Source organism: Gavialis gangeticus, unplaced genomic scaffold, assembly GCF_001723915.1.
Source record: "Gavialis gangeticus isolate Ggan-Ray unplaced genomic scaffold, GavGan_comp1, whole genome shotgun sequence".
Taxonomy (NCBI): Eukaryota; Metazoa; Chordata; order Crocodylia; family Gavialidae; genus Gavialis; species Gavialis gangeticus.
In genome coordinates this window covers 9,658,916-9,670,653 of record NW_017729032.1, presented here as the reverse complement: position 1 = coordinate 9,670,653, position 11,738 = coordinate 9,658,916, and the positions used below count along the sequence as shown (strand labels likewise).

Below are 11,738 nucleotides of genomic sequence, written 5' to 3'. Positions count from 1 at the left end.
TCGTCCTAAGTAACTTCCCTCTTAAGGGTACAGGCACACAGTGTGATTTACTGCAGGCTTGCCCCAGATTTTGATTCTGTAGTGAGTAGATCTACAACCAGCTCTCCCAAGGTAGCTTTGTCTGCAGTAGGCACTATTGGAGCATCTGGCCACAAGGTGGCAGGGAAGCCAATTCGAACTGAGTAAGAGGAGAAAATAACTACAGGAAGGGATGCACAACTGGTATACCAGCCTGCAGTTATTCCTCACTTTTTTTTTTTCTCAGGGGTAACTTAACCCTGCAACAATGACTTGCAGTGCTGTAAGGCAGTATGTTTTGTCTACTCCACTTCCACCTTGAAATAAAATTGGCTTACTTTGTACACACAGCATACTTACAGTATCCTGAACATTGCCTTGCTTTTCCCTTGTTAGTCCGTGACCAAATTTCTCTGTTGCTTGAAACTGCTGGGTAATACGGATGATAAAGGTGAAATTGAGAGAAATCAGAACATGTATTGTCCTGTAATAAACTTTAAGTGCCAAACAGAAAAATTGTTGTATGTCTTGGTTAGACTTGACTAATAGAAAGGGGAAGGAAATTCACCTGTCTTGTATAGCTGTCCCATCTCCATAAATGCCTTCTGTGCTATTTTAGTTCTGTTGTCAATCTAAACAGCTGGAGGAATGCACTTTACCTTCTGATCTCCTACCCTGGAATCTGCTTTTGCATCATTGTTAGAGGGAGCTCAAAGGTTTGAGCAAGATGCAGTGACTCAGTAAGATGTGAAATAGAAAATCCTTCTGTTTGTTCTGGCACTTCTAACGTATGACCTCTCAGGGTGGTTCTAAGCTGTTTAGGTACCTTCTCTGAAATGGGAGCTCTAATGACAAAACTAATGTGATTATCTGAGTGAGGGTGAGAAGGATATTGAGAGCTTAGGGGAAGAAAATCTGTTAGAGTAGCTGAATGTATCTGCTTAATCCTTTCTCTAATGTGGGAGGAAGGTGCCCTCTGGGGAGTGATTGCTCTCTCTGCCTCTACCCCTGTTTTGATCTGCAGAGGTAGAGCTGTCTGCAGCTCTTTATTCCCTTATCTTTTACCTTCAGCAGTCCACACTAGCACTAGGAGTGACCTTTTGAGAGCCTGTAACTGTTTAGAATTGCTTACTGAGCTAGCCAAGCGACAAAGCCCTTTTAAAGTGATGATAGAGTATTTGTTAACTTGTTCTTTGACCTGGTTTGCACAAGGCAGAAAGCGGGTGGGGGGGTGCTTGTATGCAACTCTGTTCTTGTGTATAAGATGCATTCTCCCCCACCTCACCCTAGAAGTCTAAAATTACACATCAGAATTATGTAATGAAAATAGTTGAAATTGTTGGGTCACTTTTATTACAAAATTCAGTTAGATTTATGTTAGCTTTTAGCATTTTGTGTTTTGGGGTATGCATGTGTCTCATACATGGGTGTCCTATACAGCAGAAAATATGGTAACTAACACATTGTGGAAAACTTAGATATTTTCCACCCAAGTTAGCAGGCTGATGCAAAGACTGCAGAGAGAACTGAGGGGTTGCTTTTACCTGTGCAAACTGCCTTGTTTTCACAAGCATCCTGCATTGTATTAGTTACCCCATTAGCTAAAGCACCTTCTTGATAGGGGCGCTTACTGCTTGTTTTGCCCAAATCTAAGATGGCAAATCCTGATGACTACTAGCAGCAGCTCTCCTTGGCTTCAGTAAAACTAGAGCTGCTTTCAGCATTTTTGGGGGGGAGGAATTGTAGCAGTCTGTTGGCCCCTCCCAAGCCCAGTATAAATCCATAAAAGAACAAGAAGGAAACAGTGAGTATTCCCTCCCAGAGTTTCTCCATGAGCCTTCTTGCAGGGAGGATAGGACAGGATTTGCCACTTGACCTCCTATTACAAGCTATAGAGCCTGTCCCCAAGCCACCTATATCCTAGGGGATCTTCCGGAGTTGAGAGACTTGCTCATGCTCTTATGCTTCAGCTGTATTAGCCGTGGGGCTGTCTTGGCTCTTTGACAGGAGTCATGCCACTCTTGCACACAAGGAGCAAGGGCAGTGGGGGCTCTGGATGTGCTCCACCTGCTCAAATCCAGTCCTCACTTGGTGCAGAGCTGCCCAATGGGTCCATCACCTTCTACATATAGGCCCCAACCCCATTTTAAGGTCCTCCAAGGTGTGAGGTCCATGTCAAGGAAACTACTGACTTCTCTTTGTACAAGGGGATAGATATAGTTACAGGGATGAACCTAAATGTGATCAACCATATGTATGTAATTAACCATAGTTGAGGCTTCTGGAATTCTGCAGCAGTATAATGCATTCTGCCACCTTCTAGCATGTCTTTCAGATTTGAATAAATAAGAGAAACCCCACACCACTATGATGACAAATAGTATCAGTTTAAATGAGAGATCTTCAGTGTGGTGATTTTATTTTTGTGACTTATTCCTAATATGGTAACTCTTGGGATCTCCTCCTCACTTTTGGATTAGAGCCCATTTCCCTGGACAGTAACAAACTTGCACCTTCCCTGACTTGTTAAATTTGATCTTCAGTCTGTATCAGGAGCTTCATTACAGACGTTTTTCCCCCTCTTCTTGCCGTAGGTGGCTTGCAAGTTCCTGAAAGATCCCAGTTTGTCGGACAAATTATTACTACAGAACATTTTCCAGGCATTAAATATCTACTACAACTACTCGGGAGTTGCATCGTGCTTCAACATATCTCATACTGCAACAAAGAACCTTGGGGAAGCGGGCTGGTACTATCAGGTAAATGCTTGATAAACCTTTCCAAAATGTCTGACCTTGGAGGTTTTTTGTTTGCTTGGTGTTTTTTTTTTTTTTTCCCCCACCAGAGCTGATGTAAATTCTCAGTTCTTGCTGTCAGATACTTTGAACTGTTCTATTTAATACAAGGGACCAGATACCAGAAATTATATCAGCAAGTTATGTTTTTAATGTGGTGCAAACTATGCCAGTATCCACCAGCTGAGGTTCTGACTCTCTAAATGAGTATGACCTAGAACTAAATATAGGTATTCTAGAGTAGTGGTTCTCAACCTTCTTTCTGTCAGGACCCACTTCTACACATTGGCCAGTCCCTACCCAGTGCCCCTCAGTATGCAGGGGGGCAGGGCACAAGCAGCTCCTTGCAGGCTGGAAGTCTTCCAGTTGCAAGGGAAAAGCCACAAGTTCCCACTCTTCTCTTTCTCCTTTTAAAGGAGAATCTATTTTAAAATTTGTTCACGACCCTTTCATATTCTTGTGCCCCACCTTTGGGTCATGACCCATGGGTTGAGAAATGCTGTGCTAGAGATCATGGGTTGTGAATAGTTTTAACTTGGTTAACTTGATGACTTGGCCTTCCTAACAAATGTTTGTGTTAGATCAGATTTAAACTAGATCATGAGTTTAAAAATTTATTTTTGCCTGTATTGGTGAAGCCTTAGCAGAAGAGAAGGGAGGATGGAGGGGACACGAGAACAAGGTTAGCTAGTGGTTCAAGGAAACATGAGCTCCCATTGACAACCATCTACTTGAATTCCTCAGAGAACATCTAATTAAGTAGTAGTAATAAAAATATCATAGCACTACTTGCCTTGTGAAGTGGTCTGTCTAAAGATGTTACCCATCTTTTCCAGCCTATGGGCAGGGAACTAGGCATATAAGAGGAAAGTAGTTTGCCCAAGGAAGAACCCTGATCCCTGGTATTTTGGCATATAGTTTGGTTTCTGGTCCATGGTTTTTATTGGGACCAAATATTAAGTCCTATCAAATCCTAATTTTACTACATTGAACCCACTTTACCATTTTCATATTAGAGCCTAAGAGCTAATATGAAAATGGTAAAGTGGGTTCGACATAATAAAATATTTGCTTCCAATGTGTCCTCTAGCTAGTCTGCCTTGAGTCAGTGAAAAGATCTGCTCATGATCTGTATTTAAATACTCAGTAAATACCTATTTAATCATTGACAGTATTAAAGGAATCCATGGAGCTTTCCTCTTTATTCTGTTTCTATAACTGCAACCAGCATATTTAAAGTGTCCTTGGCAGAGGTGATTTACCTGTTCCTTGTTCCCATGCTCTTCCTTTATAGGCTTGTACAGAGATGGTGATGCCCATGTGCACAGATGGTGTCAATGACATGTTTGAGCCTCAGAAGTGGGATTTCCAGGCATTCTCTGAAGAGTGTTTCAAACTCTGGGGAGTGAGGCCTCGTCCATCATGGATTCCTTCAGTTTATGGAGGGAAGAACATCAGTTCTCACAGTAACATCATTTTCAGGTAAGTTTACTTCATTTTCCTGCAGTGGCCCCCTCCACCAAAATGGATTTCCAGCACAGAGAGAATCTTAGACTTGGAGCATCAAAAGCATCTGCCTCTTATCATTTCAATTGTTGAAGAAACTGTTGAACTGCTGTTGCACCCAGTAGGTAGGCAATGCTGGGAGTCTGCATGGTCAGAAGGACAAATGCTTCCCTTGGTGCTAATGCTAAGGTGGAGGCCTGCAAGTGCCATCTCTGAAAGGAGAATTTGGTTCATGAATTTGCTGCTAACTACTTTGTTCCCATGAAGAATCAGTCTCATCTCTTGGCTGCAACTGTTCAGTGTCTTGGGTTCTGTTGCTGTCTGGGATTCCAGCTAAGCAGCATGTCAGTCCTTCCTAGGTAAACTGAAAACCACAAACTCAATGCATGGAGTCTATCACCTACTTGTTGCCTCTGTTCTGAGCTGGAGCAACCTTTTTCTCCTTCTAATTTTAAAGGGAAGCTTCTGGCAGCTCTCTAGAAAGCTTTAGCCTTGGGCCCAGAAAGTAGGAACCAGATACTAGTTTCTATCTCAAGCCTTCTGTTGCCTTGCCTGGGGCTCAGTTCTGTAGTGGTGGTCCTGTGCTGTGCCTCTGGCTGTGCCTTGAGGGCTGTATGAATGATTGAGGGTTTGACTTATACTGCCGAAATCAAAATAATGAAGAGAATTTTTTGGTTTGAAATCTACCTATCCTGTGTGGGGCTTCTCTTATTTTTTTTTTCTCATATTTTCTTTTCTTGCCAAAACAAAATGCTGACAACTTTCAGTACACATAATGAAGTGTGTAACTTGATGTTCCGTTTTGGGTGCTTGTCTAGCTCTTCATTTCCATGGCTTCCGACTCCAGTGGACCTCTAGAAAGTGGGGGTGGCATCCAGAAGCTCGGAGGCTAGAAGGCTCCCCACAGAAATGGAAGAACTGGGTTAAACTCTCTTCTCTGCTGAGGGGGATTGCAATCATCTACACCTCCCATCTCTGAGGAGAGAGTATTAACCACCAGACGAGAAGCCGTTCTGGAGTAGGGGGCTGTCAATGTGCATTTATACATGTACATTTTGTGCTCCAATGCGCCAGTGATCCAGTGAGCTGACATGCACTACGCAGTGTCATGTGCAGTCGTATAAGCAGCAAAATGCATGTCGGCACACAGGAAAACTGCAGCAATGTGCATTTGAACTGAAACGCCTCTGGTTTTTTAGTTGTCCTACCAACAACCTTGTTCCACTTTGTAACCACAGCCATTCACAGGAGTGGGTGTTGGAGCCCAGCTCTTCCCCACCCAGCTGAGTGTCTAAACCATCAGGCGAGAGTCCTTCCCCCTCCATGTATTATGTGGAACACCTCCAATACAAGGGACTGAGGATGACCTCTCAAAACACTTCAGAGCCTGCCTGTTTAAAATACTCAGCTTGTGCTATTCTAGGGATGGCACTCCTCACTAGTCTCTAAATCTGACTCCCGCATGCTGTCAAAGTCTACACATCCTTGTTCTCTGTAGGGTTCAGTGTCCTTTTGTCTACTAGATCTTTCTGGACCCTTTTTTAACAGGCATGCTCAAGACTCTCCTCTCTTGCAATCTGAGAGACCCAAAGGCCTTTAAAATCATCTTCTACTCTCTCCCTTTCCAATGGTCAATTTCCAGTGCAGACTCCCCATGTCTTGTGTGCTCATATATGGGAAGATCCCATTCCAGCATACACCCTGCCTATGATTCCCATTTTTTATATGAGGAAAAACAACTTAATGCCTCTGCTCTGGGTAGAAATGGGGATGTGCAAAAAGTGAATTTACCTGACTAAGCGTCAGCATAGTAGTGGGGCTCTGCTCTTCATTGAGTAGCTAGCAAATGGCTTTGACAGATCTCTCTGGTCAGGATGGAAATGAAAGTGTACAGTGGGGAAGGAAAGATTATAAACATCCAAATATTTTTGGAAATTATTCTTACTAAAATAAGGAAAGTGACGCTTGACTTGCATAATGCTTGAGACTTAAATACTGTTGGCCTTTGGGGCTCCCAAATGGCAGTTGTTCCATATGTAGCAATCTGTATCTCATTCCCTTTTCCATTCCTTTTTTAATTTAAAAGATTCTTTTGTTGTAACTGTATGAACTGACTCCTGAGGAAGCTATAAATCTGACACTAAAAAGTGGTGGTAGCTCTGTCTCATTCCAAAATACCCCCATGAATATTAATTGCAACACAAGACTCCAGAAAATAAATTTTGTCACTGTGTACTTGCTGTCTTTTTCAACATCCTCCTTCTTTGTTTCTAACACTGATAAATAGGAACTGCTACTTTAAAATGATCCATTTTTGCTGTATTTGTAGCCGGGTGATTGATATGAATTCTGAATAGATAAAAATGGACTGGTCCACGAGATTAGTAAATGCCACCTTGCCATCTAGCAAACACTCCACACATTTGGAGCTTTATGGTCTTAGATGTTCCAAATCTCTGTACTGATTTCTTACAGTTGGCAGTTCTGAGCAATACCCCTCTGTACTATCACTCAAGTTGTGCAAGTTCTTTTTCTAAAAAACTTCTTTACATAAGTCAGAATTAGTCTTTGGGGCTGGCTTTAAAATACACAACTGTTTACTGAAGTCCTGGCTTGAGTTGGGGATTTATTTTCTGCAGTTCAGCCTGTAACAGGTTTTTGGAGCCAAGCAAACCAATTGCTTTTTCTCTCTGGTTTGTCTCTTGCTGTTTCTGGCCCAGCAGGGCATCTACTCCAAAGTGAGAAAATCTGCACTTCTGATAGTAAACTTTCTTAAATAAGCAAATTAAATGGATTTGTTTTCATTTCTGCAGATTGTTGCTTGTTCTCACTGAACAGTGCATAAGTTTATGGACTATGATTCTGCTTCATAAATTGACAGATGAGCAAACAAACCCGTCAAAATGTTTAAGAATTTTTGCCAGCTTAGAGCTTGAAACCAGGAATCCTTGAAAGCAACCAAATGAATGAAGAAAAGAAATAAGTGCTTTTCACACACTATTTTGGATCTCAAGCTGGGTTATTTCCCTTCAAACAGACACACTATCAACACTATACATTTATATAGAGACTTGTATCCTGAAGGACTGTAAAGTGCTTCACAGAAAAGAATCTCTATTCCCACCATGGAGATCTAGCCCCCTGTGGTGTAGCATATATTAGCTGCTTAAGTGCCAGGCAACTTGTGCACCAGTTCAAGATGTGAAGGGAAGAATACTGTATCTTAATAGACCTACTGTAGGACTGATATTTTTGCAGGCAGAATGTAGCAACACAGACTTGGTCAGGATACTGGAATTGATGTCCCCAGTGGGGCAAAATGGACCTGCAAGCTTATACCAGCCATGGAAAAAACAATCATACTGACTTTTTTTTTTCTCGTCTTCAAGTGCTGTTGGCATCAGTGTCAAGTATACAGGTTTATTGCTGTATTACTCATTAAAGCTTGCCATTTAGACTTTTTTTTTTTTTTTTTTTCCCCAGAAGCCTTGTTGGTCTAATAAGATATCATGCCTCTACCAAGAGCACTGGTGGCATCAGTGTCTTTTACCATCACAAAGGAAAACTAGTATTGATTCAGGAATTCATAAAAACAAAACAAAACAAAGTAAGGTTGGAAGAAACTTTAAAGCATAATCCAGCTGCTGCTCAAGGCAGGATCATCTCTGACTAAACTATCCCAACCAAGTGTCTGTCCAACCTGCTCTTAAACTTCTAGGGATGGAGGTTGCACAACTTCTCTAGGTAGCTTGTTTCAATGCTTGACCAGCCTGAGGCCCTCTGTTACAGATATTGCTCAATGAACTGGTTAATTGTGCAGTTTACTGAAACCAGCTGCACACGAAGTACCAGTTTTTCCATAAAAAGCTCTGACAAGCTATAAGGTTAGATCTCAAAGGTGTACTAACTTTATAGCTGGCTAGTATCCAGCTTTAACTTGCATGTGTAGCAGGGTCTCCCCAGCAGTTAGGAGCCCTGTTGGCTAATCCGGCTCCCGGCTGCAGGAGTGCCCCATACCTAGCTGGGGCTAGAAGACCTGCAATTGAGGAGACTGTCAGTCCCAACAGTGCCCCATGGCTGCTGGGACCCAGAGTCCTGCAGCTGTAGGGTGCAGCTGCAGCCTCCCAGCCCTAGCTATGCATGGAGTCCCCATGGCTTGGAGCCCCACCACTGAGGGGGCTCCCAGCTGGAGGAGCTCACTTCTTGCTGGTGCAGGGGGAGCCCAGGATTGGCTCTGGCAATAAGGTGAAACAATCTAATGTACAATCCCACAACGATGCCTCCTGCCATGCAAGTGTGGCATGGCTGTGTAGATTGTGCATTGGATCCCATTGGCAGACAATTCTCTAGGTAAATCTGATTATCATTTTTATTAGGCTGACTAAAGTAGCTGGAAAAATTTCTTTGCAACCTTTTGGGTACAAACACCCTTCAGTCTGAGGAAGCCTGCAGTTCTATGCCCTTCCTGGACGGAATAGAATTGGATCCCATTGCGCCTCTACCTGCACATGTATAGGACCCTTCAATCGGAAAACTTCTCTCCAGCCTACACTTTCTCTGCTACATTTTGAGGCCACTGTTGCTAGTCCTGTCTCTTCCAGCCATAGAAAAAAGCCCACCTCTGTCTTCTCTTTAATTGCCCTCTTTGTTTGAGGGGAGGATAGGGATGGGAGCTCTTTCTCAGTGGGCTAAAGATTCTTTGAGTTAGGTTTTTTTCTTTTCCCTGCCCAATACAAAACCTTGATGGCTTTGGAAAATAGTACATTTTAACCTGAAAACTTGAATCTCCAGAGCCTCAGCAGGACCTTCCTGCTGATTTTTTGCTTCTCTTTTTGGAACAGAGTGGCTGACACTTGAATATTGCATCCCTTGGATAAAGTGTTTACCTGTTCTTCACTTAATTTACTTTTGGTTCGTTCTTTTTATTACAGTATAACCTCATAAATCCAGCATTTTTGGGACCTAGCCCCTGCCAGAAATTTAAAATTTGGATTTTTGAAACCCCATGTGGCTGGTGCTCTAGAACCGGCGGCTGCTGCTACCCCCCTCTGAACACAGTGGGGGAAGCTTGCATGTGGTGGCTATTGCTGCCATCTGCTGCTCTGCACCACTGCTCTGTGTGCAGTTGCTGCTCCAGGACTGGCTGCTGCTACTTCCCGGTGCAGTGTGTCTTTTAAAAGTGCCAGATTTTTGAGAATTTCAGAATTTTGACAACTGGATTTATAAGGCTTACACTATTATTACTGTTGAATTCTTTACTTTCAACCATCTTAAACCTCAGTGCTGCAAGATGGTCTGCAAACCATTTCGGCATGTGTTGAAAAGCTCATCAGCACTGAAGCAAATAAGCCTACCCACATGCTTAAAGTTTTTAAGCACGTGCTTAAGTAAATTACTAGGTAAGCATACTTGGCACCTTCCAGGCAAAGGCCTCTAATGAGCATCACTTCTCGGACTACGTCAATGCTGTCAGCACCATCAGGGCATAGGTTGGCTGGAACCTTAGATGAAGCAGCCAGAAGCTCCTGTGAAAGCCAGAAATGGTGTTGTTTCCCTGCAGCATGCTTAATTTCCACGTGACTGGGACCAAGAGATCCAAGTCAATCTACCTCATGGGTCTCTCGGCAACTCAACACACTGTTGCTAGGGCACTGTGCTGATTCAGATGACCTTTTAAATCAAATGCATTTTGCTTATCGTGCAGCTCTTTGTATGCTTTTTTTTGTTTTTTTTTTTTTTTTTTTTTTTTTTTTTTTTGTGAATACAATTTTCTTTTTTTACCCTGAGCCATACTAAGTTCCATTGAAATCCAAGAATTCTGGGGAGAGATGCAGGATTTTCTGTGGGGATTTTGTTTTTCTACTGAAAGGAAACTAACACTGCTTAATTAAATTTTAGTCTGTTTGGTTTGTAGTTAAGTGCTAGAAGCTGAAGGTAGAGACAAACACTTCCACTAAGTAGTGGTAACACTTCTTTTTAGCTGTGCAGCTATTGATAGTATAGAGACTTGTTCTGTTTTCCAGGAATAGTGTCTGCAATAGTTTTTAAATTAAACTTACATAAGCAAGTCCTTTTATTACACTTACTAAGTAATTCATTTTGTGAGCAGTTGCATTGTTTTAATTGAAGACAGGGCATCACCTTAAAGACCTAATTCAAAAAGGCATAAGCTTTCATTCTGTCAGATGCTATGAAATTGAGTTGTAGAGGGCAGGGTGACTAGAAAAGAACAAAGTAATTTAAATAGAAGGATGGGCCAAGGCGAGGAGGAAAGGGGGTGGGTTAAGTAAAGCTGCTTAACACATGGAGGGACATAATGGGTGTCTGTACATGTGTGGGGGAAGGATTTTCCTGAGAGCCACTCTAATTAAAATGCCCGTAGCATCTTGTATATTCAGCATCCTGCATTTCAAAATGGTGGTGGGGGAGCTTTAACTAAAGTTTGCTTGACAATAGCTTTAACTAAATCTTGCTAGACAAGACCACACTCTATTACACAAGTCTAATCAGAATGTGTTGGTGCACATGTAAAAGTACCCAAGGCTTATAAAAGCCTAGTCCTGGTATTGGGATAAGAATTCAGAGTCTCTGAGATCTTACTTTAATACAGTCAGTGGATGATTTCTTTGTTTGTAATTGCACTTAAGTTGTTGTTTTTAAAGTTCTTGTTGGTTAAGGATGGCTACTCTGAGATCAGTAATGAAATACTGACAAGTGCAAGGTGCTGCACCTAGATCTGCTGCTAGTTCTTTCCCCCTACAGGCTGGGGAACTCCCTTCTCATCAGTGCAGAGGCAGAAAGGGATCTTGAAGTCGTCATTGATGCCAATGTAAGGACATGGTCAGTAAGGCCAACCACACCTTGTCATGCATCCACAGATGTATCACAAGCAGGGCCAGGGAGGTGATCCTCCCTCTCTCAGACATTGGTCAGGCTGCAGCTGGAGTACTGTGTCCAGTTCTGGGTGCCACACTTCAGGAGGGATGTGGACAGCATTGAGAGGGTCCAGAGGAGGGTCACCTGCATGATCAGGGGGCAGCAGGGCAGGCCCTATGAGGAGAGGCTACGGGACCTGAACCTGTTCAGCTGCCACAACAGAAGGCTGAGAGGGGATCTGGTGACTGTCTGTAACCTTCCCTGTTCCCTGCTGGTCCCCCTTGGTGAGACCCTATTACCCTAAGCACTACCAGGGGTAATGAGGAATAACTGCCATAAGTTGACTGAGAGTAGGTTCAGACTAGACATCAGGAAGCACTACTTCCCTTGGAAGCTGGTTCCAGATCCTAGCCACCCTGACAGTGAAGTGGTGCTTGCTCCTACCCTGGGGGTCTTCAAAAAGAGGCTTGATAATCACCTAGTTGGGGTCACTTGACCCCAGTGCTCTTTCCTGCCCAGGGCAGGGGTCAGACTTGATGATCT

General features: G+C 43.0%; 1 protein-coding gene and 1 long non-coding RNA gene across 2 annotated transcripts in view; one reads left to right on the top strand and one right to left on the bottom strand.

The window, feature by feature from the left end:
* PRCP (prolylcarboxypeptidase) overlaps positions 1 to 11,738 on the top strand; it is a 71,086-nt gene that overhangs the window by 51,598 nt on the left and 7,750 nt on the right. Inside the window, exons 7-8 of the mRNA XM_019525251.1 lie at positions 2,613 to 2,777; positions 4,108 to 4,295. Coding sequence (XP_019380796.1) covers positions 2,613 to 2,777; positions 4,108 to 4,295 — 353 coding nt within the window. The remainder of the gene's footprint in view (positions 1 to 2,612; positions 2,778 to 4,107; positions 4,296 to 11,738) is intronic.
* LOC109303144 overlaps positions 543 to 11,738 on the bottom strand; it is a 22,622-nt gene continuing 11,426 nt past the window's right edge. Inside the window, exons 2-3 of the long non-coding RNA XR_002099018.1 lie at positions 3,208 to 3,213; positions 543 to 555 (exon numbers count right to left, since the gene is read on the bottom strand). This is a non-coding gene — a long non-coding RNA (uncharacterized LOC109303144). The remainder of the gene's footprint in view (positions 556 to 3,207; positions 3,214 to 11,738) is intronic.